Source organism: Copadichromis virginalis, linkage group LG8 (genome assembly GCF_057382275.1).
Source record: "Copadichromis virginalis isolate Kocher_CV1m ecotype Utaka linkage group LG8, C_Virginalis_male_GT1.1, whole genome shotgun sequence".
NCBI lineage: Eukaryota > Metazoa > Chordata > Actinopteri > Cichliformes > Cichlidae > Copadichromis > Copadichromis virginalis.
The window spans coordinates 26,077,007-26,091,539 of NC_140625.1; the positions used below are offsets into that span (position 1 = coordinate 26,077,007).

Below are 14,533 nucleotides of genomic sequence, written 5' to 3' on the forward strand. Positions count from 1 at the left end.
AAGCAATTGTAAAAATATAAGTAATTGTAGCTTTAAAAATACACTGGATAACATTCTACTCTAAGAGTGGGTTCTGTGCTAGTAAATGTTACCCTTCAAAAATATAAATAATTAGTAAATCTGAAGATGAATGGGTTTTATTGTGAATTTGTTTCCTTTCCTCCTTTCTCCTTTGACCTTACAAACATAAAAGCTTTATTATCAATATTTATTCTTCATGGAAGTCAAAGAAACCATAAGCAGAGCCCCATCATACGATTTGAAAATTACATTTATGGAAAAAATGCAAAGCAGAACCAGGCAGGGATGCTTTTTAAATGCAATATTTCATTTGCAAAAAGGTGATTTTTAAAGCCTGATTGCAGGTGCGGGCAGCAGATCCACAGGGCAGGAGGTGGATCTCTGAATATCTGCTGGGCAGAACTGTTTGTTTCACACAGGTCGTACATAGTTAGCAGGAAGCATGCCCCGCTGCCCAGTGCGCTGGTTAAAGCCGAACACCCATCCCTCATCTATCGGCTCCACATCTAAGATCAGATCACCTTCCTGCAGAGAAAGCTCATCCGCTTCAGCTGCCATGTAGCTGTACATGGCCTGGTAGCGCTTCTGAATGAGCGGAAACACACACAGAGAAGAGATGAATGAACAGAACCAGTCAGACATGCAGACACACTGATATAGCAGATAAGAACATAAAGAGCACACAGTCTACCAGGATACATTTGAATTTAGTTTCCCTACAGGAAAAATAAACAGAAGCAAATGTAATACATGGCAAGAAGTTTTAATATTAGTTCACTAGAGCTTGCTGTGTTTATAGTTAATCAAATCTAAAGTCTAAAACTGTGAGCATTCACACCTATGGTGAAAGATTAAAAACTACAGCTGTGTTTTATGAATTGATAGTATCCGGGATCTGTGTTATTGCTGCAGGAGACAAGAGAAAATTTAAAAAAGCTTGAAAAACATTTCACACAAATATAGGGTATGAGCCAAAGTGTGTAGACACCTTTCTTTACTATTAAAATGTGGGAGCACACTTGAAATGACGTGTATAGAAAATATAATTTTGTGCAACAGCTTGTGTTTCTTCTTGTGGCTTTTTTGGTCAACATATTACCCAGTCTACACAGTCACATCCATAAAAACCTGGTTTTCTATTCTGGTATAAAATAGATTTGGTTGAACTGGAAGCCAGGCCTTATCAATCAACATTCATAGTGAATCCCTGCAGATTCAACCTCTGGAGGAATCTCTCCAGATGATTGATGTACCCACAGAATGAGGCCCATCTTAAAAGAGAGCATGCACACAGGTGTAATGTATGTGTCCACATACTTTTGGGCATACGTTTGCTTATGTATTGTTCTTACCCCTCCACTGTGTGGTGCTACAGCAGCAGTACGCATTTGTCCAGCAGACTGACCAAAGTCACTGACAGGGTTGGATGGCTGGTCCTCATAGTCTAAACACACACACAGTTCATACACACATTTAAAGGGAAAACTGTTATAAAGTCCCTGTGTAAGGATCTGTCTCACCTTGCCTATTTTCCGGAGGAGGCGCGTCACTTCGAATCTTGCTCTTCTCAAATTCTTCATGGTACTTTATCTGCACACACATGCACACATGTTAAATCCACACGGGGGTGCTAAGCTTTCACATTTGACGGTTCAGCCTCAGCAAACCCTCCCACTGTGAGAAGCAGCTCACCATTTTAGGAGGTGCTGAGAGATGACGAGTGGATATTGCAGCCACAGACGCAGAGAGAGAAAGACCCACATCTATTTAGTGTCTGCTTTTATTTGTCTATTTTCAGTAGTTGCAGCCCACTTGCTCCTTTCTGAAGGTCAACCACTGTCACATTAGTTTCACTTGAGAGTGGCTCAAAAAGCCCCCACAGGCTCCCATGTTAAAAATGCTGACCTTTATATCATTAAATACCATGTTTATAGCCCAATACAGAGAACTGTTTTTTCCTTCATTAAATAAACAGCAAATTATTTTTAATTCATTCATTTGGATATAACAGGGAATCACTTTGATGTGCAGGTGTGCTTGTAGCCAAAAGCTGTCTTCAAGGTTTCACTTCCAATAACAGGGTTAGGGTTATAGTTAGGGTCCTCTGAACTGGACCGCTTTGCCATGTTTGTGCGTTTTGAAGCTTTTTTTAATGGCATTATCAAACTTGCTGCGCAGTTACCTGTACTAACAGCATGTCCTAGAAGCTTCTTTTGGTGCGTCTTACACTTATCAATAATTATGTTTCTCTCCACTGGTTGCAAAAGGAAGTTGCAAATGCAGTCGTACACTTCAGTTTATCTTTGTGGTTAGTAAAGACGTGTGACGACCCCTGACTCTTGTTTTCAACCTTTTCACATTTGTCTTGATGCACGTTCAATCATCTAGTTAAGGAAATCTCAAAAAACGTTGATTATGTTCATCTGGATGTAGCGTTTTCAGTGGGAGAAACGTTTTAGATGAACAGAATCAACTATTTTAGGTTTTCTCATTTGTTTTGATGTCGCTGGTGGGCAGAGGAGGGTTTGTTAGTGCCAGCTGTTCCCAGGCTATAAATCTAGAGCTGGCAATCTCTTTTTCCCTCCTGCTCCTTGTGACCATCACACCCTAGATAGCACTTGTTTTTGCACACACACATACATTCACTTGCTTACATGTCCTCACTCATCTACACCCTACGTCACTGAGGCCATTGATTTGCAAATGTCAATAGTTTCTATTTCAGTTGTTTAATTAGGTTTAATAAATAATGTTTATATTGGCAAGCGGTGTGTCAACCTTTTTGCCATGGCCTTATGAGCCAAGTTGTGACACTTGTCTAATATGTTTATAGTCTCAATCGCTAATTTAACATATTATTTAATAAAACAATGTGTTTACGCTGTCAATTATGTTGGCATTCAGACTAATACTGATGACAGATCACTGTCATATGTCATGGAGATCTACCCCTCACTGATTAAAAAAATAAATAAACCAACATAGCTACGCCAAAAATATTCAAGTTGAGGCTTTAAAACAGAATTTCACTAATGACCTAGTGACATCACTGGCTGAGCTTTTATATGCAGTAAATTGTATTTGCCTTTTTTGGTCTAACTGTCTGAAAGCAACTTATTTTTAAAAACTGCTTTTTTCAGCGTTTTCCAACAGAAGCTGCTGGTGATGGGGTATTCAGTGACACAAAGCAACTCAAAGATTCTTGAACTTTATATGTGTTGAACTTATTCTGTTGTTAGTTTGGTATGTTGCTTGTGCAACATACAGTATGTCCCCCAAGAATAAAAACAACTCTGGGTCTAGTACTTAGAGGAAACTGGATGTTGCTTAAGGAAGAGAAGGAGCAGCCTCCTGTGACCTCAAGAAACCTCGAGAGGAGTAAACAGAAACAGGAATTTGTGGGAATAAAACTGGAGGAAAGGGATTGTTTTTAAAGTGGGAAGTGAGGGTGGAGAAATGAGAAAAAGACTCATACTAATACCAGTGGACAAAAATAATAGATTGCCCCTTTGACACACAGCTTATCACCCATGATTCCTTTCTACAACTAGTGCTCTCATGAGAGAGGAAGAGAAAGTTTGTGTGTATGTGTGTGTGGATAGCAGTTCCCTTTGTGTCCACAGCTGAGAGACTTTGACCATATAGGGCAGCTGTTCCTCAGTGGATGGAGAGAAATGCCTGAAATGTGCCTGTGTGTCTCTGCAGGGTTGTACTCTTGACATCTTTTGCTGCTCTTTGCAGCAACATGTTCTCTGCTTTGTATGAAGCCATCAGCAAATCTACAATCCTGATCTGGACTTTCTCGTTTTCTTCTTTGAAAACTAAAATGCCTTTTTTAACATCTGCAGACTTGCTGCTTGCATCTGTCTATGACATCCTTCTGGAACTGAAAAATGTTGCCATAGTGAGATGCATACCAGATGTTTGACAGTCAAGGCCAAACATCCAGCAGTTTTCCCTTATTTTTGCAAGTGAAGAGCAAACTGAAGATACAAAAGTTCTATTAGAAGATATTGAAGGAGTCTGACAACATGACTGCACTTACGTTACTGATCTGATCCTGTGTCTTCTTCACTCTCTGCATCTCTGGAGTATCGACCACCACACTGAAACCTTTCCCCTTGTTCTTCTCAAACTCCTCCTTGTAAAGGGCCTGCAAATTTCAGAGTTATTTTAGAAGAATAACTTGAAGTTTAAAGAAAAAACTGCTTTCTTGGTAAAAATTATTCTAAAAAAATTAACTCCACTCTCTTTGTGTATCAGGACTGAGCTGTATCTGTTATTAAAATCCAACCGAATGCCTTTTTTTTTTTTTTTTTGAAAAGATGGAGATACCACTTGAAATTACTATGACTAAAAAATATGTAGCAATGCTGTGCTTCCTTTTTTTTGCATCAATCTTGGTTGCATTGTAGCCCAGGTACAATAACATCTGTGTGTACTGACTTTCCTTATTGCTATAAGGTTTAACTGCAAAGGTCTATATCTTTCCTTTTGGCCTTACAGACTTAGAGCTGTTATTGACTAGATTTTATGAGGACGGTTTAAAGCAGTTAATATGAAGCCGCTAACAGTCGTTAACTGTTGGGTCTGTCCCCCAAATTCCTCTTCAAGCATGTATAAGGTTGACTAGTGAACACTTTCTCTGTGAAAACAGTGGAAAAACGAATCTGCAGCTCTTAGGGGGTAATGTTATTGATATTAATACTAATGGTACTAATGATACTAATGGTTAAACTAAGCCAACTGGCTGGTGGTTCATTATTAGCATACGGACATGAGAGTGTTGTCAATCTTTTTATCTGCCTCTGACCAAGAAAGTGAATGGTCACATTCCCAACAATGATCCAATATTTCTTTAAACATTAAACAAGTTAAATGACACAAGTGGAAGGAAACAGTTAGCTTTGTTACATATCGAATGCATGCATTGTTTTATCTTTGACATCAGCTAAAGCCACGGAAGTCGAGTTTTAAAATGAAGCCGCATTCAGTTACACTGTGCATCGTTTTACTGTTACAACGATCTGTTATTACAGCAACAAAAAATCCAATCCTGCAGCCCGTCTACCATGCACGCTAAAAGAAAATAGTTCTTTTCATGGCTTCTTTGCAGCCTGAAGTGGAAAATCTAAGACATTTTGCAAATGCTTACATTTTAGTGAAGCTTGTAAACTAAGCAGATATCTCTTTAGAACTTTTCATCTATGCTTTTATTATTTTGCAAGGCACACCTGCCTAACTTCCTGGGATTATTATTATTTTTCATTTCATCTCAAATGTAGCACAACCTGAATGCAGCACTGAATCAAAGCCAACAAAGGATGATTAACAAAGACTTTTACATGTAAAGAATAAGATGGTATGGAAGCCCATGCAGACATGCAGACATGCAGATAGCAAAGCCGCATCACAACCTTCAATAATGTTTTAAAGAAGGAGGGAAAAAAAGAAGGAAGATCATTTGTTATAATTGGAGAGGTAATGGATAAATGGAGATGTTATCGGAGAATTCGATTCTTGGTGGTCTTTAAGGTGGACCGAGCATACGTTACTGATCTGGTCCTGTGTCTTCTTCACTCTCTGCATCTCTGGAGTGTCAGCCACGGCGCTGAAACCTTTCCCCTTGTTCTTTTCAAACTCCTCCTTATAGAGCGCCTGTAAATTTTCATTCATCAGTCTTTATTGTTCATTTTAATGTTTTTAACTTAGACAAAGGAGCTTAGGGCAATGCTTTGGCTTAAATTCTCAATTCTAAAGGGTTATACTTGCTAAAATGATCATGTTAAACACTTTTACTGCATTTTAATCAAAAATATACAAAAACTGATTCATGCAGGGCTTTAAATGGCCTTTTGGTGAGAGTTTTTGAAGCTTAAAACCTCAAGGAAACACTTGCAAACTTATTCCATGCCTGCATGTTTATTTGAAAGTAAATCTGAGATCCCCGCGAACTCACGCAGACATGCAAACATAAGTGAGTCATGATGTTGCTATGAGGAATATGCCTCCTCGGTAAGAGAGCTTGACTGCAGAGACTTTTATGGTTATAAACAATGAACTGGGCTGGTTTGATGAGTAAAGCGCAGAACGGGAGGGGTGGTGGTGTAAATTTGATCATGCTGTTATAACAGCCGTGTTGAAATGAAACGACAGATTAAATTGCTAACCAAAAATACAGCCGCTCTTGGCGTGTTTGTCCTGTTTCATCAGGTGCTTGTTTATTTAGAGACTAACTGTTCAAAGAGACAGCTTAAAAGGAATCTAGTGGAATAAAAAATAAAAGACAGTCACATTTTTTATAGGACTCAATCCTTTGAAAAAATAGAAAACCAGAAAAACTCAGTACAGCCTTACTGTGTCCATATGAATTAAGAGTGTAAGTTGCAGCCAAGTGCTGCTAATCAAATACACTTAATTAACTGATCGTCAAAAAGTTTCAGCACTTCCCGGGGGTGGATTTCCCAGCAAATTCCCCCCAAATTAGACTGTGCTCAGAGAAATAAAAAAAGAAAACAAGAGTTATATATCAGAGCCTACACACCTCAGTAAACATGTTAAATAATAAAATTCATAACAGCAAAATTAGAAAAAAGGTGAAACATTTTTTTGCTTGTTTGGAAGAGTTGGTTAGACAAAGCCTCTACATGGCAGTAGACGATATACCAAATAAACTTAATGTATCGCAAATTTTTCCCACTATGATGGTTAAAATGGCTTTATCACAACCATCCAGTATAAACAGCCATGGCAATATTAAGCTGTCTGCACGTAATTCAGTTTTTTCTCCCACACGCTGCGACTGCATCATCAATCTCCCCTCCCAACAGGTACATTTCCTCTTATCACTCAGCCCTACTTGGCATTATGGTTTAGGTTTGCAAAGCTGCATCTGAACGAACTGCAAGACTTTTGTAACAATGTGCTTTTGACAGAGGAGAACAAAGTGGAAATGGAGCCATAAAGAACAGCAAACCAAACAAGCACCACATATACCTTACACATCATGAGGTTTTGCAACCACAGGACCTGGGCAGTCACTGAGTCGACCATGAACTCTGTATACCAGAGTATTCTAGAGTCAAAAGTGAGGCCATGTGGCTGACAGCTAAAGCTTAGTCAACATTTGGTCATGCAATAGGACAATGATTGCAAGCACAGCAGCAAATCTACAAAAGAAGGGAATGACCCAGTCAAGGTTACACTTCAGCCCAGGTGAATTGTTGTGATGGGGACCTTAAAAGAGCTGTGCATAAGTGAATGCTCACAAACCTCAGTGAACTGGGCAGATGTAGGTCACAGTGCCTCTCATCAAACAGATGTGCTAATATTTACCATGAATGTTTTTGATTTATTACCACATGTTGACACAGAAACACTTGAAAATAGCAAGGCGATGACAAAGGAAACAGAATAGCAGCACTGAAAGTCAATACTGTTTGATGCATTTATAGATGACATCAATGAAGCTACAAAAATATCAAATGGTTTCATGTACCTTAATACACGTGTAATGGTTTCTGCTGTGTTACTGCAACCTTTAAGATTTTTTCAGCCATTATAAGACCTTTGCATTGTTTATTGCATTGTAAAAGTTACATTTAAAACTGTGTCCTCTCTTTTCAGAAACAGTTTATGTATTAAATAATTCACAAAATTCACATTTTTCACTTGGATGATTTTTCTTGGCAATGCAGATTGGCGTTCTGCATACCTACGCAATTGGTTTAGCTTAACTGCTGACATTATGAATGGGGGTAGGGGTCGAGGACCATCCAAAAAGCTAACTGTGCCCCCTCAGCTATATTCATTTTACATATTTATATGTAAAATCCAGTCATACAGTTCGGTAATTAAGAAGTGAAACACCCACATTGCTGTTAATTTATTGTAATAACAACCAAGCTCATGTTAATGATTCTGTGAATAGCACCTTAGTGCATCTGCAGTAAACACTTTAGTATGACCAAGGAGGACACTGATTTTGGAGCATATGGGCCTATGCAAGTCAGACTTTGACAAGTACCCCTCACTTTTCTTAAGAACTGAAAAAATACCATTCACCAGCTTATGCATTTTTTTTTAAAGCACTTGAAAATTTCAAAACAAATGTGCAAGTGTGCATGAATACTTTGCTATAGAAACCATTTCCTGATAAACAGGAAACGTGAACTAATAAAAGGTTATGCTGTGTTCAGTTAACTAAATTTAACTATTCTCTGCAAATTTCGATATTCTGTCTAACAAATACAGGTCTGCACGGGTCTTGCAGAAATGCAGTCGTGAGTGGATTGCCTAACTTTTTTCATCCTTTTAAAAGGGAAGAGAAGCTTCACCTCAAAATGCTGAGTGGCAAGATGATCCCTAAAGTTTAATCTGTGAAGGAATCTCTTTAATTTTGCGTGACTTGCAGGACTTATCTCTTTGATCAGGTTAGAACATGTTGGCATGAACAGTGTGATTAGATTAGAGCTTAAGAACAGGGATGGCAGGGAAAAGGAGGCCGGTACCACATCAGAGGCTAAAAGGAGACTGGATCTGAGAGTATTTTTAAAAATGCTCTCAAACCTCTGATCATTTACAAGAGTTCCTGACGAAACGCATTTGAACTTCACGAATGTCAGATTGGCTCATGTTGTAAAAGTAGAGTCTCAAAATGAAGCTACCATGTCCTTATTTAAGTAACTCATCAAAGGGTACCTTTGATTTAATCAAAGGAATCCAATTGTCATGAGAGCAGAGCCAAGATCTGCGTCCTGATCTCCTGCTCTGATACCGAGCTGAGTGAAGGAGATATATATATAGAACTTTTCCACCAATGGGTTGCTGTTGCCAGTGCTTAACCTAGAAAAAGCTCCACTTATTTCCACCTTTAAAAAGACTGATGCTGGTGCCAAAAAAGCTGACATCAGCACAGCTCCAAACAATTGCTGCCACCAAAGTTGGAATCACTGCTCTCAGTGACAGTGTGAGGGCCATGGCGGAAAATTCAGGGCTAATTTTAATAAAACATGAGCCAAAGCAACTTCTGTTAAAATGCCCAGCTTTTACAGTGTAACATTTAGTTCCCTGGCATATCTGGTTATCAAAGACACCAAAGCAGAACTGTTATTTCTCGCACCACCTTCAACACTGTGATGACGGAAAAGAGGCAATCAGGACTGACAGATATGTAACACCAAGCGATGTTGCTGCAGTGAGCTTGCAAACAGTATCTCCTTTCTCTGCTGGTCAAGACCAAGATGTAAATGATGGCAGAGATAGGCCTGAACTGCTAAAGTCTCACCTGACTATTAAGCATGCTCTGTTGTTTGAGACGCAGATTCTCGGGGGTGTCGGTCACTATGGTGAAGGAGGTTTTGGGGTAATGCCTGAAAAAAAAAAAAAACAGAAGGGAAGAAATTAGATAAATGAAGATTCACATCATGCATTCATCCACCCATCTATCCAGTTAAGCAGCAAGACCATGATTAGATTGATTGGTGTTAACCAAAGTCCTACAACATAACAGCAATCTTCTATGAAATCCAGCCCAACAATATGATTGGCTGATAGAGTTTTTCTGTACATTTTAGTTCAGGTTTTGCTGAATGTCTTCTTCCTATGGATGTTCAATGGCTTTATGCTTGGCTGCTTTGTTTTTTGCAATATTTGATTTTCAGGAGAAGCAAACTGTTGTCAAACTGAATTGAATGAACTGATTAATTTGTTCATTCTGCAAATAATTTGTGCCTTATAATATTATGTAAAGAGCACAATAGATGAACCCGGGTTGCTGTTTAATAACAGTCGGACAGCAAATTTCTAATCTCACGTCAATCTTTAGGAATGACTGGAATCACATGATTCAATCTGTCTGCTCACACTTCTCTTTTCCATCACTTCCACATGCTGCCTGCAGCTTCTCCTGCTCAACTGCTTCAGAATTTAACTTCTGCTCATGTGGTAGATTTGTTAATGATGAAACAACCAAACCTGTTCAATCACCTTGCACAGATAATAGAAAAAAAGGCCGTAGTAAATAATTCCTATAATGCTACGTATTATAATTTTGTGGCTATAGTTGCGTAATGAACTGATTTTGATTGACGCTAATGTTACTTAATAACAAGCAGTAACCTAAAGGAGCTGAAAAAGTGAAACGTCAAAAACTAGTGTCTCTAAAGGCCATTTTATTCTGGCTCCAAAAGTGACTCCCATGTTAAAATGTCCAAATTCAGCAATAAACTTACAATATTCGCCTTTTATGATTACTGTACAGTGGATTTTTTTCCCCAAGAAATCACTCATTTGGATTTTGTTGAGGCCTAAAGTAGTTGAGCCCTTTGACTGACAGGTGTGCCAACACCTAGCCCATAGCTGATACTGTAGGCCTCACCTCCAGTAATCGGCATTACTGAACTGTACTTCTGGACCTCGTGTGTTAATGCAAACTCATAATATCTGACTTATAATATGGCATGCTGCAAAGCACAGCCTGTCCAAGAAATCTGTGCTTCAAATTCAGTGAATGAAATTCTATAATTTATTAGTCAGTTACTTGGCACTAGTTAGCACACACAGTGTCTGTGTGGATCACCTCTACAGTGTAAGGATGCAGCTTTCTTCCTTGGTCTCTTGTGTTCTGGGGGCCTCTGGATGTCTGGAGATTTGATCTCCTCCACACCTGCTTCATGCCCTGGAGGACGGGGCTGTGGCCCCCCCCACACCCTCTAGCAGATCATTACATGAAGGAACCTTTTAAAAAAACAAGCGCGTCCATGCTCACAGGTGTACACACGGGTGATCACACCCACAAACTACACTCTTTTTGGCTCCTACCTCAAAGCACACTGTGTTCTGTTGATCTTATGTGCTGCACAATAATGTTTAATATTTAGTATTTACTGTCATATTCCCATATATCATTGTGATGTTGTTTATTCTATTACTCTTGTTCTCTTCTGCTTGTTTTCTTTTTTCTTTCTCAGCAGGTGATCCAGGTGATTGATATATGTATTTTTTTTTTCTTTTTCTTTTTTTTCTGCCCGTTCTGTTGGTTTTTGTCTTTTGCCCTTCTCCCCCGTCCCTCTTCTCAGCTGTTTCTCTTTCTTTCTCCCCTTCTTTCCCCCAGTCAAGTCTGTCCCGTATTCAGTAAGTGAAAATAAAATAAACAATAAAAGGTGAATCAAATGGACCATTACGGCAAGGCTGGGATGGTCAATTTGGTAAAGTAAATCCGTTGGGCATCTTTCTTTGCCTTTAGACAACAATTCTGATGGCAAAAGAGCCAAACGGGACAGGCGCAAAAAAAAAGAAAAAAGGATGCAGCTTTCTGAACAAGCTTGCTAGCGTTTCCTCATAACTTAGCACTTGACTCTTTCATCCAAATAAGGCTGGCTCAAAAAAAAGCAAGCAAACAAACAAAAAAACCACCACGTCTACGTCTGAAATGCTAATGCTGAGGCTTCAGAGGAAAGGTAACCACATCTTTTATATTTTAGATATGGTTTTGTTTCTTTCAAATATACTGCAAGCTCTTAACAAAGAGTCAGATGCTATCCAGCTATTTTAAGTGTTTGTTTTAGTCATCATGGTGGTGCATGCTGTGAACGCTCACATAGTGCAGTAAGGTTTCTTCTCAAAGCCTTTGTAGTTCGTCATGCTCAAGGCCATCTTGCAGACCTCACAGCTGAAACAACCTTTGTGCCAATACTAGGAAAAAAGAGAAGAAATAAAGTCTGAAGTATTAAACTTAGAAGAAAATGCATTTCCATCGACACAAATTTAGATCTGTATTAACCTTTTTTGACAGAACACTGTGGAAATCTTGTTCACTCTTACTGGCTGATTGAATTAAATGGTTTTTCATTTGAAAAAATAAAACTTTTTTCTCTCTCTTTCTCTCTCTGAGCGGGGAAATCCCTTGACTCCTCTACATAAGGCCACAGCTGTCCTACTAATCTGTTTCTATTTCTCCCATCGCTTCACTAAAAGATTTCCAATAAGAAATGGTTCAAATGGAAAATGACTGTGAGAAATAATGCTGTGAAATTAGGTGCATTTTTAAACCTATGCACTATGCATATAAACTTTCCCATAAATATATTTTTTGCATTATTAAATAAAAGTCCTGCAGGAAGCCATTTTTCCCAAAAGAAATCAGGAATTGATAACATCTCTGTAACTCAGGTCACTTTGCTTTGATTAAGTCCTTAAATTGATTAGATCATCTTGATTATAAATAATATTCATCTGATTCCACTAAAATGATCAGAGTACATCTATTTGAGAAACCACAGATACATAGATTATTATTGATTATGTAAGATATAAATTTTTTAACATTTGGAAATTTCTAGTTGATTTTTATGTGTATTATCTAGACTTCCATTTTGCATGTTTTTTTTGGCTTGGTTGTGACTGTACAAAATATGCACCCAGTTAAAGCATCACATGAGATATGACTGCATAAAAATATTTTTAAAACTGTAGAATAAAAAAGAACTTTTGCAAGTGGACAAAACTATTTTAAATTTAAAATATCTATAATAAAATTGAAAGTATAAGTTAGTCTTGAAACTCACCTGATAAATCTTTGCATACATTAGAGTAAATCACATTAAGGTCAGTGGATGGGCTTAAACTTGTTTCACCTTACCTTATCAAGGCAGTTTATTTTTTCTGTTGGGTAAACTGGTTTATTGCATCTCCCACAGGGCGGATTCATGATTGCAGAAAAAACAAAAACAAGTTTACTAGTCCAAAAGTTCAGGAGTAAAGGACCTGTAATGGGCAGCTGGTACTCGAACCGTCCTCCCGCTTTCTCGCAGGCATTTCAGTTAATATGACCCCAAGGCGAGGAGGAGTCAACTGTGCAGCACGGAGACCTCATGTTGCCTTTATGGGTCGTCGGACATAGCAATTTTACTTCTGGTGTTTAAGTAATTAATACGAGATGGTCGTCAAATGTGATTCTATATGATATTTTTAGTAACTTAAAATGAATTAACAACAAAACAAACGAAACCATTGCGCATCATTCAGCGGCCTCTTTAGCTTGTCCAAATATGTTTTGTAAATTACAGGGTTTTCGCATGCCTTGAAGGCAGCATCAGCAGCGTTGAGGAGAAGTGAGGTTGATAACCTTAAAAGGAGTAACAACATAGACTAATCCAAATGTACTGTAATAACGCTTTTAAATAAATAAGGTCGACTCTAAACATAAATTTATCGCGGTAAGCTCTAAATATCTACATTTATACAACAACAGGGTTACAACTTTTTATTTAAAAAAAAACCCCATACACAGCACTAACACAAAAATTTAACCAGTAAAGAAAACAAAGAATTTTCCATGCTATTGATGACGTGAATGATAAATAGATATCACCAACTGCTACGTGGGGACATGATAATATACTGTACTGCGGTTCGACTTTGTTTATTTGACGCCCTCTGCTGGAAACAAGCTCGATTACAACCAGGTCTGCCATTTTGTTTACATTGTTAAGTTAGCGGAAAGCTTCGGACTAAACAAACCTGTGTATTATAATATATGTTGGGATTTATGAGTAAATGCAAGAAACAACTATATAGTATATTCAGCGTGTCAGTACTGAACATGTGGTATATTCATATAGCCAAAACTGGCCTATTTCGTGCATCGGGGGTATAGCTCAGTGGTAGAGCATTTGACTGCAGATCAAGAGGTCCCCGGTTCAAATCCGGGTGCCCCCTCTTTTCTTTCCTTGGTGACTTTTTGTCGTTGCGTTCGTATAAATAAATGTAATAGAAAACTTCACCGATTGCCTAGCGATATATGAAGTTTATTCCTTACTTAACGAACATAATCTCTACGAGTAGCCGTATGTCTTTTTGTCGCTTTTATGTTTCCCACCGCGTCTTAAAATACTATATTCCACCTTATCTAAAAGAAATTCTTCAGAGGGTTTTACCACTAAATTAATTACATGTCCCAATGTGTACTTTTACTTTACTTTTTGATTTTGTCACCATTAGTTGTGTGGAAAATCTCTTTTCTTATTAATCTGCAAAGTTTACAAGTATTTATAGACGTTGCAAGCGGTTAATATGCCTGTATGTTAGCAAAACTATCGGAATATCTGTCTCTGCTCGGTACACACCTTGATCTTTAAGCTCAATATAACAAATGATCACCGTGGCTGCGCTTGTCATGTGGAATTTCGTGTTGTGTTATGGCGCCATCCTGTGGCAATGCTGTGCACAGCCCTAAATACCTTACATTTTTGCAATTTTTTAACCTATCATGGGACTTCAGCAAGGAAGGAGAAAAATTTCCATCCATCCTAGCTGTCTCAGGGCGAGACAGATGCATTTGCTGTCAAATAAATTTGCATAAAAAATGAATTCCATACATGCAGTCATTTTGAGTTGTTATCACAGCAGTGCTTAAGCTATAATGTAAATTTATTTTTAAAAATTAGATGCACATGAAGTATTAATGCCCACATAAGGTATTTCTCTAATAGTATCTTTAATGCTGTTTCCT

The 14,533-nt window shown here is 38.2% G+C and overlaps 1 protein-coding gene and 1 non-coding gene across 3 annotated transcripts; one reads left to right on the forward strand and one right to left on the reverse strand.

The window, feature by feature from the left end:
- Nucleotides 1–121: 121 nt before the first annotated feature.
- Nucleotides 122–12,832, reverse strand: LOC146703548 (LIM and SH3 domain protein 1-like). Of its 2 annotated transcripts, XM_085466806.1 has the most exons (8): nucleotides 12,662–12,832; nucleotides 11,621–11,715; nucleotides 9,308–9,392; nucleotides 5,572–5,679; nucleotides 4,067–4,174; nucleotides 1,542–1,611; nucleotides 1,374–1,465; nucleotides 122–606 (listed from the first exon to the last, which is right to left on the reverse strand). In XM_085466806.1, the coding sequence occupies exons 1-8, from the start codon at nucleotides 12,728–12,730 to the stop codon at nucleotides 433–435; spliced, it is 801 nt and encodes a 266-aa protein (XP_085322932.1). In that variant the 5' UTR covers nucleotides 12,731–12,832; the 3' UTR covers nucleotides 122–432. The 2 variants fall into 2 exon arrangements, with proteins under 2 accessions (XP_085322932.1, XP_085322933.1); XM_085466807.1 differs by lacking the exon at nucleotides 5,572–5,679.
- An 836-nt stretch (nucleotides 12,833–13,668) lies between these two features.
- On the forward strand, nucleotides 13,669–13,740 carry trnac-gca (transfer RNA cysteine (anticodon GCA)). Its single transcript has one exon. It is a non-coding gene; the product is annotated as a tRNA-Cys (tRNA).
- Nucleotides 13,741–14,533: the final 793 nt, after the last annotated feature.

Bases quoted from the DNA above. Each gene is read 5' to 3' on its own strand.
- LOC146703548 (XM_085466806.1), bottom strand. From the start codon at position 12,730: ATGAATCCGCCCTGTGGGAGATGCAATAAACCAGTTTACCCAACAGAA. The intron at 4,175-5,571 runs GTATGCTCGGTC...TGAAATTTGCAG, and splicing joins CACAGGACCAGATCAGTAAC to GCCCTTTACAAGGAGGAGTT. The intron at 1,612-4,066 runs GTAAGTGCAGTC...ATGTGTGTGCAG, and splicing joins CACAGGATCAGATCAGTAAC to ATAAAGTACCATGAAGAATT.